The sequence below is a fragment of the Protopterus annectens genome, chromosome 12.part0 (assembly GCF_019279795.1).
Source record: "Protopterus annectens isolate FY-2018-M chromosome 12.part0, PAN1.0, whole genome shotgun sequence".
Classification (NCBI taxonomy): Eukaryota; Metazoa; Chordata; order Ceratodontiformes; family Protopteridae; genus Protopterus; species Protopterus annectens.
Genome location: NC_056746.1, coordinates 1,281,564,847 through 1,281,589,846, shown reverse-complemented (window position 1 = coordinate 1,281,589,846; position 25,000 = coordinate 1,281,564,847). Strand labels below are relative to the sequence as shown.

General features: G+C 38.3%; 1 protein-coding gene across 2 annotated transcripts in view; it reads right to left on the bottom strand.

The window, feature by feature from the left end:
* The window catches only part of LOC122817132 (bactericidal permeability-increasing protein-like), a 286,884-nt gene that overhangs the window by 107,354 nt on the left and 154,530 nt on the right, over nucleotides 1-25,000 (bottom strand). For both annotated transcript variants that reach the window (XM_044090323.1, XM_044090324.1), the window contains exons 10-11: nucleotides 21,698-21,757; nucleotides 16,637-16,804 (exon numbers count right to left, since the gene is read on the bottom strand). In XM_044090323.1, coding sequence (XP_043946258.1) covers nucleotides 16,637-16,804; nucleotides 21,698-21,757 — 228 coding nt within the window. The remainder of the gene's footprint in view (nucleotides 1-16,636; nucleotides 16,805-21,697; nucleotides 21,758-25,000) is intronic.

Sequence of the window (25,000 nt, the reverse complement as noted above, 5' to 3'; positions counted from 1 at the left end):
GGCATTTTTGGCACAAAGCAACGTAAACCACCCCTTGACTCTCACAATTGTATTTGTTGTGAATGGCATATTTAATGCCATTGACAACAAAAAAATTTCCAGTAAGAATATACCGACAATAATGGCATCTACCACATTTGTGCATGCCTTTGTGGTGTCTAAACTGTTTTAGTGGTGCTTCAAATAATGATTTTAAATTAGTACCTCTTTGAAAAACAATTATAGGTCTATCACCCAGAACCTTGCTGAGAGACTGCTGTTGCGAGATAATGTTCCAATTATAATTTAAAATATCTCTAAAACATGCCGACATGTCATTAAATTGAGTTATAAAACTAGTAACATACCTATTGTCACTAGTATTAACCAAAATGGGCTGTACATTATTGCCAGAATTGGACCTCTCATGATTAATTAATAAAGGGCCTAAGGTACCATTACATCATTTGGTCATAACTTCCCTCCTTATACTTTGAAACAACTTAGATGGATATCCACGATTTAAAAACATAATTTTTAAATTATTACACTCCTGTTCAAACTCACTTTTATCTGAACACATCCTAGATGCCCTGACTAATTGACCTTTGATAATGCCTCTCTTCTGAAAAAAAGGATGATTACTGTAGAAATGCAGAAATGAATTACTATAAAAAGGTTTCCTATAGATCAGGGATCTAAACATGGAATTTGACACATCTTTATGCAAGTGAATGTCCAAAAAATGGATGTTGTCTTCATCATATTGAAATGTGAATTCCAGGAATGAAGTAAAAGTAGTCATGGTATTCACTAAAGTATACGCATCCTGTTTAGACCCTTTTAGGATGATAAATATATCATCTTGGTAACGAGTGTGCCAAATCACCGTATCATGGAACAGGGAATGAGGGAACAAAAAAGTATGCTCCCAATATGCCATTACGGCATTGGCAAAGCTCCCTCCGCAGGGGGAGCCCATCGCCACGCCTGATGTTTGTAAAAAGTACTCACCCTTAAACATAAAATAATTATTCTTTAATACCACGTCTAATAAAGAAATAATTAAATCAATATATGTCCCAAGAACATGTTTCGTGTGTAAAAATTCCCTAATCCATTCCATACCCAAGTTTTGGGGGATAACAGTATACAAATCCTTGATGTCAATCATTAAAAATCCATAATTGGCATCAAACTGAATAGAATTTAGGTGGTTCAACACGTGCCATGAATCGCGGCATATTTGGGGCTCAGTTTTTAAAACTTCTTTTAACTTGCCATCTATCCATTTGGCACATGCATAAGTTATAGATTTACGCCCATCAATTATGGGTCTGAATGGAGGGCCCGACATACTCTTATGCAATTTCGGAATTCCGAAAATAACCGGACTAAGAGGTGCTGGCATAGTTAAATAATGGTACAATTCTAAAGAAATACTGCCCTCTATAAATAAATCACTTAAATAATTCTTAATGTGCTGATATGCTTGATTTAACTCGTTCAATGAAACTTTGTTATAGTTCAAAGTTGAAAGCATACTATTCATCCTATCTATATATTCACTTTCTGTCATGAAAATAACCCCCCCCCCTTTGTCAGGCTGCATAACACGAATCTTGTGAACTTTTATATGTTCAATAAATTGCCTTTCATCAAGAGTAAAATTACTACCAGTTTTGGATGTATTATGAAAATAATCCACAGATGCAGCCCTAAAATGAATCAAAGACATACGCTGAAACAATGCTAAAGCATTGTCTAAGGGAGGATTAAAAATACTTGCAACTCGCTCATCAGTAAACGTACTGTTAATCTGACCAAACATTGCTCTTAGATTTAACTTACGAATATAGACCATCAGGTCACATAATGTCCGAGCCAAATTTGGTTTAGAATGTGGAACAAAGTTAAAGCCTTTAGCTAAAAACTCGACTTGCTCTTGTGAAATCGGCAACATAGTATAATTATAAACATTAAAGTCACGATTATTACTTTGTAAAATACAAAAATGTTTAGTCTGCTCAGCAACAATCACCTCCTGCGTCAGTTGTTCTTCTTGCGCTGTGGACGTTGGTTCCATCCTGTGTTCGTCGAAGAAGTGGATGCTTTGTAATTGTTCTTGTAAAAACCCTGCTGATTGTCTTGATAGTTAGAATGTTGGTTGTTTTGGTTTTGTTTGGAAATACGCTCACTATGGCGTATTTCTCCATTAGTCGCACTATTATTGGTAACCATAGGGTTAATGATGTAATCAACTGAAGCGTTACTATTCCCATTAGTAGCCATAGTAACTGATGCCAACCCAGTGTTTGAAATAGGCTCAACATACCTTGATGGTGGATCCGGGTATGCCGGATTCTGTTGGTATGCCACTTGATCTCGATTTATTTTACGCTTTTTAGTTTCAGTGATCTTTTCAATCAGGGCATCAATACTAGAAAATATTCGCTTATAATCAAATTCGTATTTAGCAAACTCAGGGTTGGTAACGATGTCATTATCTAAATGGTCCAACTGGTATTTTAATTCTACCATTTGTTTATTATACTGATCAATCAGAAGAGCCAAAAAGTCCAAACCTTGTTTGTTAAAAAACTGGATTAGTTGTGAATGAAAATCTCAGACCTTAATTACGCCAGATGGAAACTTCCATTGGCGTAACCCTTTAGGAACAATAACAAGCCTGATACACTCTTTGAAGTATAAAATTTCGATTTGTAATTTTTTATACTTCATTAAACACTGATCAAATTGTTTTAACTTAAAAACAATATTATTGTCATTGTTGTTATCATGATTTGCACTGGAACCGAGAACAGTGTTAGTGTCAGAACCTTGAAAAATAGTTGGCGTAGAAATAAAATCATTCAAGTTTGGCAGTCCATGTCTACGATTATTCTCAGCATTTGTATTATTTATAATGTTGACACTGCTACTGGTAGAATTATTAGATAAAATACCTGCTTGGTTTCCCAGCAAAGATGAAAAAACTGACTCTCCGTTATTTGGTAAATCGGATGTAGAAGCCGGTAATGGAACAGAAGAGTTCCGTGAGTCAATGGGAGAAGTATTAAAAACAACTCCAGGTCTAGGTCTCACAACGACTTCGCTGTCCTTGGTCTGGTTAGACATTCTCCTCACCAGATCATCCACGCGTTGTGTCAGTTGTTGGATTAATAATGTTAAATTCCCATTAGAGTCTTTCTCATGGTTACTCGTATTAGAGTCATTGGAACTGGATTCAAACAAAGACTGAGACTCCATATTGCCGGTACCAACTACCATAAAAATAAGACCACGAACCATGAACAAACTAAATCAAAAACGAACAATACCAATGGCAATACTAGGAGTCTATCTACTGAAAAAATCTTTATTGTCGAGTTTAGTAATGGTTTTAATACAGTGTCACTTAGGAAACATTTAAGTAAAATGAAAGGAAAAGTGTTGGCCATAAAATGTTGAAATGAGATAGGGTGATTGGAAAGAAGAGAACAAAGGCTGTTTTAAACTGCTTACTACCAGGAAAAAGATGGAGTCTAGCATCTCTAAATATTTTTTGTCTCAGATATTTCACCTATTTGTAGAGGATATCAAAACAAGGGGTTGTGATGTATAGTGGTGGTGTTGAGCTCACAAGGGATCTGGACATATCTAAGCTTTGGCTGAGAAGTGGTTGTATAAATTCAATGTAAATAACTGAAAAGCAGGGTTACAGCTGTTATTCTGAGGACTGTATATCTGAGTCCCAGAATAGTGAGTTGAATGATGAATTTAGGAAATGTGTGTTAAGTTAGAGGGTGTAGTACCTCAGTACAGCCATACTCTGAAGTAAAGTCATCTTAGAGCCAGTACATATACTCAGGAGGGGTGTAAGGGGAGGGAAGCAGACACCCATCTCCCTGCCCCCTGCAGAATCACTGAGATGCTGTAAAGGTGAGTTTAGTAATTTGCTGTTCTGCTATTGAGGCCTTACTATTTTCCACACATTTGTGGCTCCACCCGGTGCTACGAACACTGTCTCTAGATGGTTACCACTGTTGAAGTGACACCCTGACCCCATGTGCAAGAATGGGAAATAAGGGTTGTGGATAGAAGGATGAGGCTCACACAATACTTATTTGATATTTTTCAGAAACAACAGGGAAATAAGTTAGGAACTGTGATATGTCTCTTTATATGAAGTGAAATATGGGAAGGCAGCAGCTAAAGGGGATCTATTTTAAAAATATCGACCACACAAATCTTCAAACTGCAGAAAATTGAATTCAAATACACTACCAATTTAAAAATCAAATTTAAAACAGCTTTTATGCTGGGGTAAGCTCCCCCACCCTGACACTTCCTCCTAATTATATATACCAACTCAGAGATCACACTACAGCTAGGAAAGGGCAAAATCCCATTATAACATGATCTCAGCCAAAACGCTACCAATGTACATTGATTTTTTGCAGTTCTGAACGTTTGAGTTTGATGTTCTGCAATTCGAAGATATGCCTGTTGATATTAACTAAGGATATGTGTCTTAAGGAGAATGAAGTCAGGGGGCAGGGAGGTTTTTACCACTGCATTCCATATGGTCAGACTATATTTAGATAATTGTGCACAGATCTGGAGGCCAAACAAGGACAAATATGCAGTAAACCATCAAGAGTAAAAAGGTTTTGAATGTTTTATGCTACGAAAGGAGATTAGAGACAATTGGACTCTTCTCAAAGGAAAGCGGATGCAAAAGGAGTACATGCATTGAGTCCATAATGTATTAAGTGATACATTTAAATATTATACACAGAATATTATTAGAAAAGATAGAAGAATGGGACAGAAGAGTAGATCAACAACAGATAAAAGGTTTTAATTGCTATATCACTTAAGATGTAAAATCCAGAGGGAGACGTCAGAACTTTACAAACATGTTACAGATGCAGGTAAGACATTGGTCCAGAGCAGAATCCTTCCTATACCTTGAATGATGCTTAGATACAAGCAAAAGGTAGTTGGTTTCAATAATTGGTTAAACAGCTGGTGTCATTCCAGCAGGATCCAGTACCCATCATTATACGATGAGACGCTCGACAGTCCAGCTCTTGTCGCTAAAGATGGCCTGCACTGGTAACTGTTTCAATTTCTAAAACATGCATTGCCAAGTCCTGGAATATGGTGATTAAATGTCTGAAAAAATTGACTTATATATACTAAACCTATGATCACTGTTTCCATTTTCTCCTAGGTATGGTGATCTTGCAGTTGGTAAATATATGCTCTGGGGCCTAGGGGGTGCAGGGGCTTACCCACTTACAAAAAAATAGTTTGAAGGGAAAAATGTGATGTTCAACATTTACTCTTCTCTTGTATTTCCTACCTTTTTGGGGGGGCATTTTGGGACTTGGCATTATGAGTTGCAGCATTTCAGTAGAGAGCTGGCCTGCATCTGTTGTTTCAAGGCTTCTGCATACTGGCTAAAGCCTTTCCTGCCCTCTTAGTTCCTTCTTTAGTTAGAGCTCAGTTAATGTATATTCCAACATAACTAACATATTAGTACCAAAATCGGATCATGTTAAGATGTCTCTCCTCAATGCCAGAAACTTAATAAATTGCTTGATGTTGAGGCATTCTTATATTTAGAAAGCATCTGTGTCAACACTGTTACTAAGACTTGGTTTAAATGTAAAGAAAGCACCCTCACTGCACCTGTTTTTGTAATTTTCATGACTTCAGACCTTATGACAACTGTGGTGGACTTTTATATTGAGCAAGGAACATAGTATCTCCATTTAGATCCCTGGGGACCCACAGACTGAATTCACTGAACTACAAATCACTCCAAACAGGATTAATTATCAAATAATAGCTTGTTACACAATACCTTCTTTGTCCCCTGATGATCATGTAAGATTCCTCGGTGTTCTCAATGATCTCTATAATAGCAGAAATTCCATTAACCTTAAAGAAACTGGGACACCTATATCCAATGTACGACTTACCCCAAAATTCCTAGAGTTAGTAAACAACATCCCCCCCCCCCGAGCAGTTTGTAAACTGTCTAATGTTGAGCAAGTCACTTAAACAGACAGTGCTTAAGGACAATTTGGGAACTGGACTAGGCCCCTCAGTGGTCCCCTGGACTGCAGGTCTAGTAACTACCTATTAACTTATGAGCCTATGAACAAACCTACTAGTGGACACAGCATTCTTCACCTGTTTCTTACAAATATGTCCGTCTCTTGCACTACTCCTCTGGTATCTCCTTCCCCATTGAAGGCTGACCATAAACTTGTGACTCTTTCCTTTAAACTCATAAAAGCCCAGACAGAAAACCCTGTTGAATTTAGATGATAAACATGATAGCCTTTACTTACTCTGTGATGAGATATAATAGCAAACATATCAACATAGACTTTTTACTGCACCTCCCACGATCTTCATACAGCAACAATCTTTACTAGGGAATATGACATCCATTTAGAGAAAATGCATAGAGCTAACATTCATTACCAGAAACAAGTATCATGTGAAATTCAAAAAAAAAAACTAGCCTAGTAGTGCATTACTATAACTAAAATGTACAATAAAAGAAAGAAACTCCATATATCTAAAACTCATCTTCTCAAGGAACATATCAAAATCATTGCAAAATAAAAGTAAACTGCAAAAATACTATTAAGTTCAATAAAAGATTCTATAAACTTAGACTGGTCTCTGAAACCAAAGACATTTTTAAATCCTTCTTTAGCTCTGCTAGAAACCATACCCTTCTGCCTCCTGTTCTGACCCAAAAGACATCCATATTTGCAAACAAATTTGGTGCCAACTTCATCCCAAAGACTTCTATCCAAAGCCCTGAAACACCTGCATCCCTTACTTCCTCAATAATCTTTAAAAGTCATTTACTGAAAGTGGTAACCAAGACCAAAAATACTTCCTCCATAGGACTTGACAATATACCTGGTTGCTTAGTTATCGGTGTTATACAGGCCCTTGCCGACACACTCCTTAAATTGTTTAACCTAAGTTTAGCTGCTGGCTTTATCCCTAATGACTGGTACATTGCAGTCATGATTCCACTCTGTAAGAGTGGTCTTAGAACTGATCCAGGTAATTACAAACCTGTCAATCTACTACATCAAGAATTGTATTCAGTATGGCTTCCAAGTAGGCAACAAAGCCCTGACTGAAGGTTTAGAACTTTTGCTTGGAAGTGTTTGTATAGGTATTTTTATGCTACGAGCAGACTTCTAAGAATTTTTCCTCAGATATATATCAAATGTTGTAGGCGTGATAGAGAAGAAAGAGACAACTGGGAACATGTTTTTGGGAGTGTAATGAGCTGAACTTAAAAAAAAAAATCATCCACAACAAATTAAACTCTGCTTGCCACACAGCAGGCCACATGATGTAAGGACCGCTCAACAGCAGGCCACATGATGCAAGGACCACTCAACAGCAGGCCACATGATGCAAGGACCACTCAACAGCAGGCCACATGATATAAGGACCACTAAACCTCCAGCTTTACTATCTCTCTCAACAAATAATACTTCATAACATCATATTCCCCTCTCTTACCCCCTACCCTGCTCTAGCTCTCATCACACCACAACATTTTCACCATGACATAAACCTGAAATAGTATAATGCAAAATTGTAAAATGTGTATTTCTCTCATAATTGTTGCTACGTCTATTAATTGCTATTGTACAGGTTTTGTTATATATTGTTTCTTTCTGTTCCTGTATAGTGCAACCTTTTTGTTCTGCCTCTCTTTTATACTTTTTTCTACTTTTTTAATTATTTCACCAGGGCAATACCTGCAAATGGTCAGTTGTGATAGTTGCACTACCCTGGTAAACAAATGTAAAATAAAATAAAATATTCAACTTAAATGCATTCCTTGATGTGATTAAGGTATAGTCCCTGTATAATTTTAAACACTACTTGGGTGGTCTTATGAAAGATAGAAAATTCATTTCAAATCCCGACCCCACCCCCTGCCCAGAAAACCACAGTGAAAAACTTCTCTAAAGCAAATTTCACACTCCTCAAAACTGAGGTGGAATCCTTCAAAGCCCCCGGGCCTGGGGAAAATATGGCCCAGACCGCAGAATCCTTTATAAATGCATTCTATGAACACCTTCAGGAATGCATGGATCATGCAATCCCAAATAAAACCAAGACCCAATCCGCCAAAGGCAGACGTCCTGTCTGGTGGACCCCAGCCATAAACAAACTATAGAACAGAAGGAGGAAGCTACTACATGATAGAGCAAAATCCCAAAAAGGGAAGGCATCTCTGATCAGTGTTAGCAAAAAACTACGGGCACTCATAAAATCGTCTAAGGCCAGCTTCGAGAGAAAAATTGCACAGGACACTAAGGATAATCACAAGGCTTTCTTTAGTTATGTTAGGAACCTGGGTGGGAATTCCCAGATATGCTCAGAATTAGTCCAAAATGACAAAAAATACACCGAACCCACAGACATTGCCAACATCCTAGCTGACAGGTTCAGCGCAAACTTCTCCCCCCCTCCCCACCAAAAGGGCAAATATCTATCCCAGCACAGTGCTGCCCCCCTGACATCTCAGATGCTCAGGTAAGAGCCGCCCTCTCCAAAGCAAAAAACACAGCATCAATGGGACCAGACGGTGTCCCGGGCTGCGTCCTACATGAACTCCAAGAAGAGCTAAACCCAAACATAAAACTACTGTTCAATCTCAGCCTTACCACAGGATATGTACCCAAAGAGTGGCGTACAGCAACAGTGGTCCCTCTCCTCAAAGGTGGTGCCTCAACGGATCCTGGAAACTATCGCCCCATAAGCCTGACTAGCTTGGTCTGCAAAGCTATGGAAAGGATCATCATGGACCTCATAAATAAAGATATTGGGGACCTACAGACATTGGATCCTACCCAGTTCGGCTTTGTTAAGGGCAGATCCTGCCTCTTAAACCTGGTCAATTTCTTTGAAACAGTCACCAAGGCCATTGACGAGGGGAAGGTGGTCCACACAGCCTACCTGGACCTCGCAAAAGCCTTCGATACAATACCCCACTCGGGCATTATAGATAAGCTCACCAGCTTAAATATAAACCCCTATGTCACTAGATGGGTTGCAAACTGGCTCAAGGACAGAACCCACATGGTTAGAATTGCTGGAGCCATGTCAGACTCCAAACCAGTTACAAGTGGCATCCCACAAGGCTCAGTCCTGGGATCTCTCTTGTTCGGTATATATTTCTCGAAGGTACAGGCCAACACGGAAGGACTGTGGCTGACCAAGTTCGCAGATGACTGCAAACTGGGCGCCATAATCGACTCTCCAGCCGACACAAGCATCCTCCAAAAGGGCCTCATAGAAACAGACAACTGGTGCCAGAGCCATGGCCTCAAGCTAAACGCCAAAAAGTGTATAGTCATCCCCTTTGGCAAAAACAAAGTGCCCACAAATTACCACATAGGTGGTAATCCATTAAGTACAGAAGAAGTAATTAGGGACCTGGGGACCCAAGTTGATAGCAATCTCTCATTTGACAACCACATGGCCAAAGTGGTTAGAAAAACATTTTATATAGCCCACCTAATCATGAAGGGATTCACATCTAGATCAGGGGAGGTCATCGTGCCTCTTTACTCATCCCTCATCAGGCCCATAATTGAGTACAATGCCCCTTTTGGGACGTACCTTACCAGACACCTGCAGCAACTGGAAAGACCCCAAAAGTACCTCACCAAGAGGATCAAAGGGCTCAAACAGATGCCATATGCTGCCCGGTTAAAGAAACTCCAGCTCTACTCAGTGGCATACCTCCTGCTCAGAGGCGATTTGTGCCTGACGTATAAAGTCATGTCCAACCCGGAATTAATGGACATGCTGCACCTCAGAAAATCCAAATCCCATCGAGCTATGTGCTCGAGAGACTTGAACCTCAGCACTGAAATAAATAGGACATGCTGGAGGGACAGATTCATAACCCAGAGGCTCCCTTCACTCTGGAATAAAATCCCAGTCCAGGTTAGGCAGAATCCCTCAATGACTCTCTTGAAGAGGAATCTTGATGAGTGGATGGAGGATCGTAGGTTTACCCCAGGTATCACTTCTGTGTCACTGTTAGACAGAGGCACCGTATACTAACCTCGAAAAAGGGCATAGCAAAATTAATTTAAAATGGGTAGCGAAAGCCAAACACACTCTGGCTAGGCTTATAAATGCCCTAGGGCAGATAGCCTAGTATGAACCTATGAACCTATGTATGCAATGGCTCCTGAGGGTACTCTTAGCAATGTGGAGAGAAAGGCATATCCCAGATGACTGGAGAATAACATACTCATGCCAGTATACAAGAACAAAGGGGACATCCACGATTGTTGGCAGTACAGAGGTATCAAACTGCATGAAAGTTCTAGAGATGGTGATTGATAAATGGATATGCAGAGCAGGAGAAAAGTAAGATGGGAGATGAGCAGTTTAGATTCAGATCAGGATGCAGCACAACTGACTTGATGCTTGCAGTTAGACAGATAGTTGAGAAGACACTAGAGATGAGGAAAACATCCAACTTGGCATTCATAGACTTGGAGAAAACATATGACAAGGTCTCAAGAAATCTGATTTGGGCATTTCTGGAGTGGGACAAAGTCCCAGAAACATTGGTAGAATTATTGCAGAATATATACAAGAACCAAATGACTCGCGTAAGAACGGTGTTCATTCTCACAGAGGGGTTCTCAATGAAAGTGGATGTGCATCAGGTTTCAGCTCTAAGCCCATTGCTGCTTATACTGGTGATGGACTACATTTATTTATTTTATTTATTTATTTAAATTTGTTGACCGGGAGTGTCCGACTGGACGTAGGTCCATTTTCAGCGAAGGCCCGGGGAGAAAAGCTCCACAGTAAAATAAACAGACAGTAGTTACATTGGATTATATAGCGATTAACAATTTAACATAGCAATTACTTACAACATGTTTACAGATGAAGAATTCATCATAGTACATCAGTAGACAACTAGAATCTTTATCTGTGAAGTACATAACAGACATTAACAAATGTTACAATGAGAAGTTCCTGCTGTATAATAAGTACTAGGCTGTACATTAGCAAACAGGTCATAGGGGACAGTTCCACAGTTGCTGTATGCAGACATGGCATTACAGGCAGACTCTAAGGAAGAATTCAGCAAAGGGTAGGGGAATGGAATGAAAAACTGAAGGCACATGGGATGAAACTGAATACAGTTAAGACAGTGGTAATGACAGCAAATGGGGGAAATCAGAAGAAGCTGAGAACTAAGATAGAAGGGAAGATAGTGGAACAGGTTAAGAGCTTCAAGTATCTGGGAGAGGTGGTTGAGGAGAAGGGAGGTCTGAATGAGGAGGTCAAAGCTAGAATCAGAAAGGCTGCAACCAACTGGCATAGAGTATCAGGTGTAGTCTATGACAGAAGAATGCCAAAGAAGCTGAAAAGTAAAGTGCACGAGACAGTGGTGCAACCAGTACATTAGTATAGAAACCTGGGCAGTAAAGGCAGAGCAGATGAGGAAGCTAGAGCTGATGGAAATGAAGTGCCTGAGAAGGGTGGTAGGATGCATGCTGTGGGCAAATGAAGAAATGAGGACATCAGAGCAGAAGCCAAAGAAGCTCCAATTACAGAAACAATCAAAGAGAACAGATTATGGTGGTTCACACACGTTCAGAAAAGCAGAAGATGATCTGGGGAAGAGAATTTGGAACAGACAGGAAGAAGGCAAGAGGGAATGAGGGCCTCCAGCAAAGAGGTGGTTGGATTGTTTGAGAGGAAATCTGCAACAGTCAGGCATGAGAGTTGAAGAAGGCAGGAGCGCAGCATTGAACTGAGACAGATGGCAGCAGTTAACTCAACACCCCAGCCCCATGTAGAAATTGGGAAAAATGGGGTTGTTGATCATGATGATGATGACGATTATGATGATGATGACAGTGATGGTGGTGATGTCTAATACACAGAATGCAGTTGAACTACTTATGAACGTATGAGCTTAATATAATAGAAACGGCGCAACTATTTCACTTTTTCAAATATAAAAATAATATGCTGCATCAGCAAATATTACTCATCAATTTAGAAAGTGGGTTTACTATTGTTTGTGCTAACAACATTCTATCGGCTGCAATGTGCCGAAAAACAGAATGTCGAACGCACAAGCAGTTTTACACCAGATAGTCGACTCCACTTATGAGAATGCACAACTGCATTCGCATAAGTGGAAATCGACTCTCTGCACGGAGATCGCGGTACAGTGGGGAGTGGAAATTCATCCACATCCCTACTGTAGTGCGATCCTGGAGTTAGAATATATAAGTAGGGGGTTGTGGAGGTGCGTCGAGCATTTGGTTCGACATTGTGAATGGTAGTTTTTTTTTACTTTCGGTATTACCATTCGTTTATTTGAACGGAAAATGTTTTTCCATTCAAATAAACAATAGTAAACCTAGAAACTGTGTAATATAAACAAGCACACTTAGCATGTTCACATACACATTTCTGTCCTTTTAAAAATCCCGTACAGAGTCCTCTGTCAGAATTATTGGGGCAGCAAGTAGTTGTAACTAAGGAAGTAATTATTTTCAGCTGGGATACAGGATCTGAATTGCCTAGACATAGCAAGGCCTTGTTAAGTTTAAGTCTATTGTCTGTCAAAAAAGCAATTACAATTGAATATTGTAAAAAAGATAAAAGAACTGGAAGTAAGACTTTAAGAAGGAGCAAATTATATAGAAATAAATGGAATTTGTAGGAACGAAACATGCAGAATAAAGTTCAGAAGGAAGGATGAGGGTTAAGGGAAGGTGGGAATTGAGCAATTTATGTAATGTTGGACTGAATGACAGCTGTTATAAAGAAAGAAAGAAAACATATACGTAATGTAAAATGTATGTAAAAGAAAAAAACAATGTTTTGTTTTCTTTTCTATTACTATATGTGTTTCTTGGTCTTCAGTGATAATTTAAGAAAGGGATTTTAAAAAGAATCTTATTTGACTTGACCTCTTACAGTTTACTTTGTGAAGGGTAAATCCTGTCTACTGCATCTGCTAACTTTTTTGAAATGCTTACAGAGTCCATAGATGGTGGCCATTTTGCAAACATGGCATATCTTGATCTGGCTAAAATCTTTGACACCATTCTACACACTGGCATCATACAGAAGCTAAATGTGCTAAAAATCAATCTGTATGTGGTAAAGCAAAAAGAAAACAGCCGAAAGACAGAAGCCATACAGTGCAAGTTAGCCACCTCATCAGAAAGTATCAAAGTGACAAATAGCTTCCCTCCAGGCTTGAAGCTGGGACCTCTTCTATTTCATCGTCTCAGATCACCATACAAAGAGCAAAGAGCTCTGACTAAAAGTTTGTAGATGACTGTGAACTGTGGGTTGTTGTTAAGTTAACCCTCTAGCATGAGCTATCCCTAGTAAACTCTCAGTGTACTAAAAATGGGATCAAACAAAGTATTAAAAAGTATAGCCTTGTCACTTTTGGTGGAAAACCCCTCCCCATCATACTGTATAGGAAACAAACCGCGATAAAACGAAAATGTACTCAGGGATCTTGGAACTTGTGTTGAGCATTCCCTCTATTTTGATCATCACATGACAATGGTTGTCATGAAATCTTTTTTATTTAAAATAGCTAACTGCTGAAGGAATATTTTCAAGGTCTAAAGAGGTAATCATTTCCTTATACTCAGCATTGTTCAGGCCATGTATTCAGTACAATGCTGCCTTTGGGATGTGCCTCACTAAACATACCAAACAATTAGAAAGGCTCCAAAGGTTCCTGCCCAAAAAGATCACAGGCCTAAAGTGCCTAAGCTATCAAGAAAGGATGGAAACTCTATACTAAGTGTCTTGCAGAATTGTGAGGGGAAATCTCTATCTTGCTTGCATTGCTATTAGAGACCTGGTTGTCTTGGGCCTCTTGTATCTCTGCAAGTCTAAAGGCTAAAGCAGTACTAGAACCATGGATCAAAATCTTTACCAGCAGATAAATAAAACAACATGGATGGACATGTTTATTACCTAACACCTCCCAATCCTCTGAAATAAGCTTTCATTGCATGTTAAGCAGTGTGTCTCAGTCATCTTCCTTTAAACATTATCTATATGACTGGATGGTTATCCACAAAATTATTCTGGAATTGACTAGTATGGCCTTCAAGGAGGAAGGTGGTGTAGCCTGAAGAAGGGTACTGGAAAGGAGTAAATGGCCATAAGACTCAACTGCCTTGTAATATATATGAACTCTACAAATCTGGACTTGGACTTAAAGACAATTGCCAGCCATGTCTGAGAATAAACTGCCAGCCATGTCTGAGAATAGCTACCATTCGCATAAGGTAGTAACTTCCCTTGTCAAACATTTCGGTATATTTTGCAGATTAAAACCAAATAACTTTTCTCATAAATTTTTAAAAACAATTCCTGAACTCCTCACCAGTTAGTTGGCATTCCTCCTGCTCCCCTATATGGATCAGTGTGATGATGTCAGTTGTGTACTAACACATTTATAATAGGCCACACTCTACCCATGTAAATGACACTGCAATAAACAATGATGGTTACTATCTTATAATGGCATTGTCTTAATAAAGAATGTGAGGAAATTTACTGTTTTCCTCTCTGAAGTACAATATTGGAGTTGGTCTATTTAATTAGCAGGGGGTGTGGGGGGTTCAGGCCCCCCCTGCAAGAACGTAAAAAAAAATATATTTTTTTTTGAAGTTTTGAAATTTCAAAACTTCAGTCTTACTGTCTCCACCATAAGAAATTTGAATATATATATATATTTATGGGTCTACTTGATATGATCAACATTTCACAATGTCGAAATCCATATGGCCGAGACCATATGATCAACATTTGAGCAGACAAAAAAAAACTAACTTTAATGATGCTAGCAAGGGCTATACCCCCCACACCCCCCGTAACTTTAATATACCAGCTCTGAAATTGCACTACAGTGCGGAAATGGAAATCTTTCCATTCTGCACTGTACGGAGATGCGGTTCCCCATGGTCAACATTTCAAATGTCAATCATGTGGTCTCGGCCATATGAATGTCGTCATTGTGAAATGTTGACCATGTAAAGGTGACCCATATATATATATATATATATATATATATATATATATATATATATATATATAGATCTAGGACATTTCACTGAATGTACATTTCACCGAAACTCATATCACTGAACACAATTCACCGAAAACACAATTCACTGAAACACATTTCACTGAAAGTGGTATATGGCCTTGTCCCCACTGTACTGTGACCCTCGAGTTAGAATATATAGTAGGGGGGTGTGGGGGGCACCACCCCCTACATCGGAGGGTGTAGCCCCCCATATTTAAAGTGTATATATCATGTTTGGATAAGAGTAATATATTGCAATTGCAAGTATGCATGTATATAGTTTAACACATTTAAAATATCTGGGGGGCTATGCCCCCCACACTACTATATATACCAACTCCAAGGTCACACTACAGTCGGAACAAAGCCATATACCACTTTCAGTGAAATGTGTTTCGGTGAACTGTGTTTTCGGTGAATTGAGCTTTCGGTGAAAAGTGCACACTAATTTAACTTTCGGTGAAATGTGCATTCTGTGAAATGTCCTAGATCCATATATATATATATATATATATATATATATATATATATATATATATATATATTATATATATCTATATTATATATAAAATATGTACATATATATATATATATATATATATATATATATATATATATATTTATATATATCTATATTATATATAAAATATGTACATATATATATATATATATATATATATATATATATATATATATATATATATACATCCACATATATTTATATAGTTCATTAATATATGAACTCACTGAGAATTTGTGAAATACAACAGTGCACATGGTTCATTACAATATTTCATGTTTTTTTCTTACGGACGATACAACACTCTAATGTCTCATAGCCATAAACCCAGTCCTAATCCAAGCCAAAACTTAATTCCTATATCCACTTGTAATTCTAATGTCAGAGACAAACATATTCAACTAAATGGCTTTTCCATCACTGCAACAATCACATAAATCAAGGTCTCCTTTGCACTACTTTTTACACAATCATATTTGATCAGGAGGACTTGACCAAACATCTTGTAAAGAAGTAGGGTGACCAAAATATCTTTGTAGGTTCTTTCTTTTACCTGTCTCTTTTGTATGGAGTTAATTGCCAAAAAAAAAGATTTACTCAGCTTTGAGGCTGTATTCAGAGCCAAAAAAATAGCTTGTAAATGAAGCTGATTTACGTTTGGGTTTAAGTACACTATAATGTTCTGTGTTTGATGTCAAGTGCTTTAATTACTTTTATTTGAGCGAATAAACAACCACATTTCACTATGCTTCATTAAATACTGTGCGTCAGCATACTGACTTTATCTGAGTACTTACAAATGTTGTTGTGGCTTGTAATTATATCACAGAGCCATAGTGGAAAAACTCAAATTTTATGTCCATGGTGGATTGATTTGTAGCTTAGCAGTGACACTAATATACGTAAATTGTCTACTTGTTATGTGAGGGGAAGTAAACATCAATTCTTACCAGTCTCATGTGGATAAGCTGTTCCTTTGAAGAGTTAGGAAGGACAGCAAATATCTGCATTGTTGCAGACAGCATGAGCAGAAGTGTGTCCTGTTCAATGGCGAATTGTGGTGGTTCGTGGACAGATAGATGCAGCAGGATGGGTGCACTAGTGTAACTGGCCATAATCTGAGAGAGAAAATGAGAAGCATTAATGATAACTTGAAGGCTATGTACTTACCATACATTATAAAGGATGATGCCAGACAAAAAAATGACTTCAGAGCATGCATTTTACTTCCTTTCTTTTAAATCATGTTTTTTTCTACACGACAGCAGTATAAGATATTATAAAACCATCAAAGCATTCAGATATCAATCATTTCAACTAAATTCATAACAATAATCATATACCCAGTAGCTATGCATATAAAACGTATCCGTTCATTTCTGGTATCCTTGTTTACTGGGAAGTCCAGCTGGAAAGTTTTGTTCTCAGTGTATTCTTGAGAAGAATACTTAGAATAATAAGAAAAATAAAAACGTATGTACAAAGTATGTTGTAAGATTCTGAGTATACTATATACATTAATTATTTCTGCAGTTCATTTTTACTATATTTACAGTGAGGAGTTGACAACACAATACAAAATATAAAAAAACAGGAACAGAATAAAGTCACTACCAACAATAATAAACCTGGAAGCATACACTAAGAAAAGCAAAGCAGTAAGGAAATGGAAGAGAAATGAATATAGAAAGCAACAAGAAATAATTAAAAATAGTTATGTACTATAATGTGCATTTAAAATCTTTACAGCAGTCAAGTCAGTTTTAAATAACTAAATAAAAGCTTAGTTTGCACAGTCCTGATTCAGTGTGTAAACAAACAAAAGTGCTTAATGATAATAAAACTGATTTTTTTCTTGGATTATCCTGGTGCATCTCAACTTGTCAGTATGGCTTTCTATTTGTTTTGTCCTTAATAAATTTCAGACTGTTTTTAAGTTTAAGCTATTTATCACATGTGGTAGAAGTACCATTAGGGAACTTGTATATTGTAAGACCCATGGGGACAATCTCTTTTTTATTCCTCTAAATGAAGATTATCACTCTCCACTGACACTTAGGTTCATGGGGTTATAAGTGGATACTATGCCATTTTAAAACTAGCCAAGCATATCACAAAGTTACCAAAATATTGCTGACATTTCTGGATACTCCAATAAATGTTATGGTTAAAATATGGGCTTGTATATATTAATTGTCAGAGGCTGTCCCTTGTCCATTAGGGACATAAGTGTCAAAGCAGGGGTACATTTGTCATTTCCTATCCATTGGCCAAGTTACATTTGAATAGGTTTAGGGTTCAGAAGCCTTTAACAGAGACGGGGTAATCTTTGAGACAAATACCTGTCACTCCAACGTGTCCTGTTTATATCACTGACGTGGTTAAAGTTTTTACAATAGGTATTTTTGATGCTATTTGTTTTGTGGGTATGCAGCTAAACTATCAGTGTGGGATCAGCGGACACCCTGTAAGTTAGGTGTAGGTCACGGGGCAGTCATCTGTAGGAGACCAAGTAGAGGAACAGTGGCCTTCCGATGGTCTGAATAGTTGTTTACTCTCTATATTCGTTTTTTGAGGAACCTCTGCATTGTCATAAGCTGTTGTGAGTGCCAGGTCAGGTACATGCTGAAGGGTGTGCTGTACTCCGTGACTGGTGTGATGAAGGCCGAATACAGCAGAACAATGATATAATTGGAGCTGGATGCCATTCCTTTACTTAGAACTTGTGCAATGTAGACTGATTTTCCTCACCACAGAAGACATGGTGGTCAGAGGCCAGGTTAATGTCAACATATGTTCCAGATCCTTGACTACTGGTCTACCTTTAGTAGTGTATTATCAATGTGGTAATTTCTAGAAGTGACTGTTTTTCCACAAAGTGCTATTATGCGTTTTTTTTCTCATTGAGTTTTAGTTGATGACTCTGGCACAAGTCATTTGTGTTAGGTCCTCTTGAAGGGTATTAGTGTCTTTAGGGGATTCAGTGACCATGCCTAGTTTGCAGTCATCTGTAAGCTTGGTCTGCGAGAGGACTTGACATTTACCTTGACTTCAGAGAAGTGGATGCCAAAAAAGAGAGGCCCCAGACTGATCACTGTGAGACTCAACTAGTGACTGGCCTCTTTGTGGAGGTGGATTCCCCATCCTATCTTTTTGTGTCCTATCAGTGAGCTAGCTGGCTGTCCATCAGGGTACATATAGGTTTAAGCCTAATTTCCCAAGTTTATCTACAATACCCAAGTGAGGTATTGTGTTGAATGTCTTGGCCAGGTCAGCAGGTGTAACGACTTCTCACAGAAGTTCATCAGGTTATGCAGGCATGACCTGCCTTTGACAAAACCAAACTGGCTGGGGTCCAGTGTCTGTAGGTTTCCCACGTCATTGTTGATCAGATCAGTGATAATTAATTCCATGGCTTTGCATATCAGTCTAGTTAGAATTATGGGTTTGTAGTTCTCCTGGATCCATGGAAGGACTCCTTTCTTGTGCAGAGGGATAACCATTGCAGTACACCATTAATTTAGCATTAAGCATGTCTGGAATAAAGCAGTGCTCTTGGCCTTAAACAGCACTATGAGGACCTGCTCCCTAGTGATAGCTGTTGGAAAATGGTATGGGGGGGTATTTCCTGGGAGTTGACCGGTGGTGATGGAGTGGGGAAAAACTGGAGCTAAATTTATCATCCATCAGATTTAATATATCCTGTGATTCCATATAGGTGATTGTATTCACCATTAATTCGGAACATTGTTGGGTGTTGCTTATTCAGACTGATGAGGGGAGTTTTTACCTTGTCGGACAATGCCCTTCCTATTTTTGGACATGATTTTCTTTCTTTCTTTCATTATACAACCTATTTACACTGGGATTTCACCAGGGTGGCTTGTTTTTTTTTTTCGAGGGTGGCCTATGTTTATTTTGGGTAGGAGCAGCTCTCTCTGTGCAGCTATTTACATGATTATACAGGGTTTGGGGGGGCTTGGAATTTTACTAGACTGTCACTTAGTAGGAGTTAATTAGTCTTGGAATATGTTTTAGCTGTTAAAACAATTTTATCTTAGATGTCCTTATGTTATCAGATGACTGTGATGCTGAACAGTAAGCTGATAACTGTCTCGAAAGAGGTTGGTCACAGTTCTAAAACAGAATTCTGTTGAGGATGTAGCTTTAATTGTACAATCACCGTTCACAGTATTATAAAATGGATTTAATAATATCCATTCACCCTGGTGTATTCTGTCCAGCCTAGCTTCTCTACCTCTATCTTGGGAAGCTTGAAGACTAGACATGAGTTAATTGAGGTGCTACAAAGCCCAATATCCAGCATAATTTATAGAGAACAGATTGTTAAATCCAAAAGATTAATAGGAAAAGTGTCAGGAAGCATGCCACGCCACCTATGGACCAAGGTATGGTATGAAGGCAAAGCCAGTATTCATAAGGATGACATTGTGTATTTCTTCATGTTGTATAAGTCTTGGACAATTTGATCTAGGCAGTCAGTATTAATGGCATCTAAGAAACACTGGGCAGACTTATTGTTAGTATGTTTAGGATTCCCACTTGATGCATGAATAATTGTAGTAGTGACCTAAAAATCAGGGTATTGTGATTAATAGACATTGAATCCATCTTGTCAACGTACCCACTGTGGTCCTCAGATTACTTTGAAGAGGACCTGTAGTTGGCAATGATGTAGTAATTGACTTAATCAAGGTGACAAAAATGCTGAGAGTTCAAATTCAGAATCTTGTAGTATTTGTTGCAAGTTAATATTTCAGCGGATAAAACAGACACTCCTCTGCTGTCTTTAGGCAATCTGCGTAAGTGATAGACGCTCTACTCTGTTAGAGAGGGGGTGTTACCTGAACAATGAAAGACAATGTTTGTAATAATGCTAATTTTATGTACTGAAACATCAATAAGACCTCTATATCAGGCAATTTACTGTTCAGACTCCAAGCACCGAGCAGGGCCATTTTAATGTAGACTGCATTAGAATGTGTTTAAGTCGGAATGCCAAAGAAATTACCTTTACCTAAAAAGGGCACTACTAGGGTAAAAAAGAAATTAGCCAGTATGTGGAATCCCTGCAGAGAGAGGTGGAGTGCACCTCTGGTAAAGCAGGCTGGCCTGTTAGTCATTAACCCACTAATACTGGCACACATTGGATCCCCCTCAGATGATACCTCTTAATAGGTCAATTATTGGAATTAATTATTTATGTATGAAACTGGGATATTTTGAAAGATGATAAGTGTCTTACCTGCCTCAGCCAGACAGAACTCAACTGTATGTCTCTGTATCTCCCCTAGTGCACAGCTAACGTCATTCACCCTACATGGGCAACAGAGAGAGAGAATATTCATGCTTGGAATGAAGGGACCTTAACGACACAGTGTTAACATTCTAAACCCTATTATCAGAGATGACTGAACATGACCCTATCCCTGCAATGAAAAACAGTACTATATAATCTGAAGTCTTGAATGTTGATCATCTGACTTTTGGAAAATACAGTTGCCATTGTTTTATGAAAATCTGGCATGATTACTGAAAATACACAATACACATATACTAAGAATACACTCAGTATTCTATCTGGCATATTTTGCCAAATATTCCAAAAATTCCCCCATGGTCATGGAAGTTTAGACATTCCCAAATGCTGTCACTCATCCAAGGAACATACTAATAATGTCTGTATGAAGAGATTATGAATTTAAACAATTATTCCTGCTAAATATTCATAGTGGCCTGTCCCTAGGTTTGCAGTTTTCATGTGTAATGTAGATTAATTAATTTAAGAAAGGACCCAGAGCAAGGAAAAAGAGGATCTGGTATTACTTCCTGGAATGTTTAAAAGCATGTTTTCATACAAATGTGTCATTATTTAAGGACTCTTTAGGTTCAGTTAACCACTATATCCATTTAGAGATAAGCACATGTTAAAAAATAGTAATACACCAAAGAGAATATATTGCTAAGTGTTGAGAACACTGTTTACTTACCTCTGGAATGAATAGTGCCAAGATGTCTGTGGTTAACCTCAGATGACTTATGTGTGGTATCTACAACCAGTAAAAGATTAAGGTCAGTAGAAGTACTAGTGTAAGGCAGGTCTTTGTTTAAAGCAGCTGATTCATACTGGTTTACTTGTTTTGAGGACAGGCATAAGGGTCACCATGCCCAGTGCATTTTTCAGCAAGCAACTCATAATCAGAAAAGCAGACTACAGACGTTCTCATCATGGTCACACTGCATGTAGGTGTGGAGTGCAGGAAACGAAGCACAGATCAATTCAGCACAGGAAATACCTTAACGCTTCAGTACTCTCTAAGCTCAGTGAAGGATAATGAAATTATTTACGTTAGAGACCAAAGACAGGCACCTTGGCCCCTGCATAATGCTTTGCATATCACACTCTGTTTAAGAAATCGGTATTCCCTCCTCCCATCGATCTCAATTGCTTTGCATATCACCCTCTGTTTAAGAAATCGGTATTCCCTCCTCCCATCAATCTCAATTGCTTTGCTCAAGAATCAAGCACAGAGCAAAAAAGAATTGGGGGAAGGGTAAAGAACTAAAATCATGGAGAATTTTAAATCACTTAGGTACTAGAACAACAGGCTTTGTATCAACATGCATTTTCTGAACAGTATGTATGAAACTCTAATTTTGGCATTACTGATTGACTGTAATCCTTAGTAATTTATAACAAAACCAAACATTTTATGGGACAGGCAGCAATATAATGCAAAATGAACAGTTGAGAGGTATGCCTCCCCTCCTTCCTTGCCAGACGCCTAGGTAGGGACCCTAGAAAGTGGTGATCTGACATGTTTCTCTGAAGCTTATTGCTCCTTAAATTCAGGCAATGTGTCATCATACCAATGAGCCAGATTAATTTCATAGTCAATAAATGCTTAATCCTAGCTACTTCTGGCTACTATTTCTGTCTTATCCATGTTCAGTCCAGACCTTCTGCTGACTTTGTACCACTCAGTTATTCTTCCAGATTATGATCCACATACTTAATCATTTTCTTTTCTGGTTCTGCTTCACTCATGGATTAGACAGTAATTATTCCACAGAACACTGCATCATTGAGATCTCACTGGGATTGCTTCATATTTAAAGGGTCTATGATTACCGATCGAAAAGTAATTTATGCTAATGACATATAGATCGAAAATGCCGTTATTCGAAAGTGGTGTTGTGAGATCGTCGTACAGTGAAGATTGGAAAATTTGCCCTTTCCTCACTGTAGTGCGATCTCAGAGTTGGAATTTATATTTAGCGGGGGGTGTGGGGGGGCACAGCTCCCCAAAAAAACAATTTCGATTAACGGCATTTTCGATCTATATGCCGTTTGCGTAAATTACTCTTCGATTGGTTGTCATAGACCCGATTTAAATGCCAGTACTTAATAAAGATAAATGACTGATTGGAAGAGTGCAGTTTAAGGGTTTATATGTCAAGTCATTGCTATTTCTTTCACTAAAGAGTAGCTGGCTGAAAGTAGCTGTCCAACTCTCTCAATAGTACACGTATGTATGTTAAAAGAAATGAAAAATGATGCTACATGACTATGAGCTTGTATTTTAAGGGGACCATCTCTCCTGCACTTCCTTCAGGGGCTGTGCCTCTCAGACCTCTGTGATTCAATTATTCCATCTTCCTAAATTAGAGTAAAGAGAATATTCTGTTAAATCAAATGTTTCCAACTTTCCTTTACTTCAGGACTGCATGACTTTAGTGTAGGAAAAATTAAATAGGGGTGTGTATGGGGAGCAGAGCTTGTAGCATGGGGTACAGAGAGAATAGATAGCCATTAGGGATATGTGGTGGACTCATTTAAAGACTCCACAGTCATCCAGGGCATGGGGGACTGGATGATGTGGGAAAGTTTGTGTCTTAGGTTGCTTCAGACTGGAAGATGTTATATAAAAGGGCATGTTGCAGACATTTAGCAGTGTGAATGGGAGGAGAAATGTCTCTACATTTTATTTATTTGTTTATTTCCAGTTTGATAACCGGGAAGGTCCACTGGGCCCAAAAGGCCCATTTTTAGTGGAGGCCCGGGGAGAAAAGCTCCATAATAAAAACAATTAAGAAATAAAAACAAGTAGCAATAAAAACAATTACAGAAATTAAAACAAGCAAGCAGAGAATCATACATTTGTACAAATTATTCATAGAATAATGCAAAAGAACACATACATATGAAATATGTGAATAGTATAATTTTTACAATCAAATTCAGATAGCAATTTGCATGTAGAGCCATTTGCACAAAGTAGAGATGGGAGCCTGTGTACAGTATTTAAATAGTAAGTACATTGGGGAGATCAATTCAATATACAGCTGAAGTAGAGGGGGAGCTGTAGAAATAGCAGAAAGCAGAGGTGTTTGAAGGAGAACATATCTAGGAGACTTAAGAGGGATTTAGGTTGGAAGGGTACAATTACCTTTCCAGTTTTGGGAGAGGTGGGAGTAGAGTAGGGAATTAAAGTGTTCAGAGTTTGTAGTGATTCTAAGTAGGGGTGGGAGAGAGTTCCATTTTTTGGCCAGTGAGTAGGAAAGGTGAAATTGGCCAGGGGGTTGTTTAGGTTTATGTACAGAAAGTAGATTTTGTTGGGCTGATCTTAGGGGTCTGAGTGGTGTGTAGAAAGGCAAGATATTAGTTAGAGCAGGGCATACAGTAGGTTTAAAGATTAGTTTGTGGGCTGTAGTAAGTTGAAGGTAGTCTAGATGATTAGGAAGCTCAAGCCACTTTAGACTGTGGAGGGAGGTACAATGGTGGGTGTAGTGAGTAGATTTAGTAGCAAATTTGGCGATTTTGTTGTAGGTATAAGAATGGTACATAAGGTACATAAGAATGACATATGACAGACGACTGTACAACTGGATGATGGGAGTGGACAGATAGGTCAAAAACAGGATTCTTCCTCACAGATAACTGTACTACTCACTGTAACATATTTTACCTACTGTTAAAACTGCATTGCCTGCTTCCTGGTGAAAGGATGAAAAGGGTCCTTGAACTAGTTCAGTTACCTGGTTAAGAAACAAAAGCAATTATGTGATTCTGCAAACCCAGGCTTCATGACATGAGAGGAAACTTACAACACTTGCTTCAAACATTTGCCTGAAACATTTCAGGAGGACTATACATGATCAGGTAAACTTATATATCGCATTTTACCCATAGCAGACCGTACAGTAGTTTTTGTCTACATGCACCTTGTATGATTTCTTATTTTTTGCTATGTTGTAATGTGCTCATTGTAAAAATGCTATTTAAGACTGTT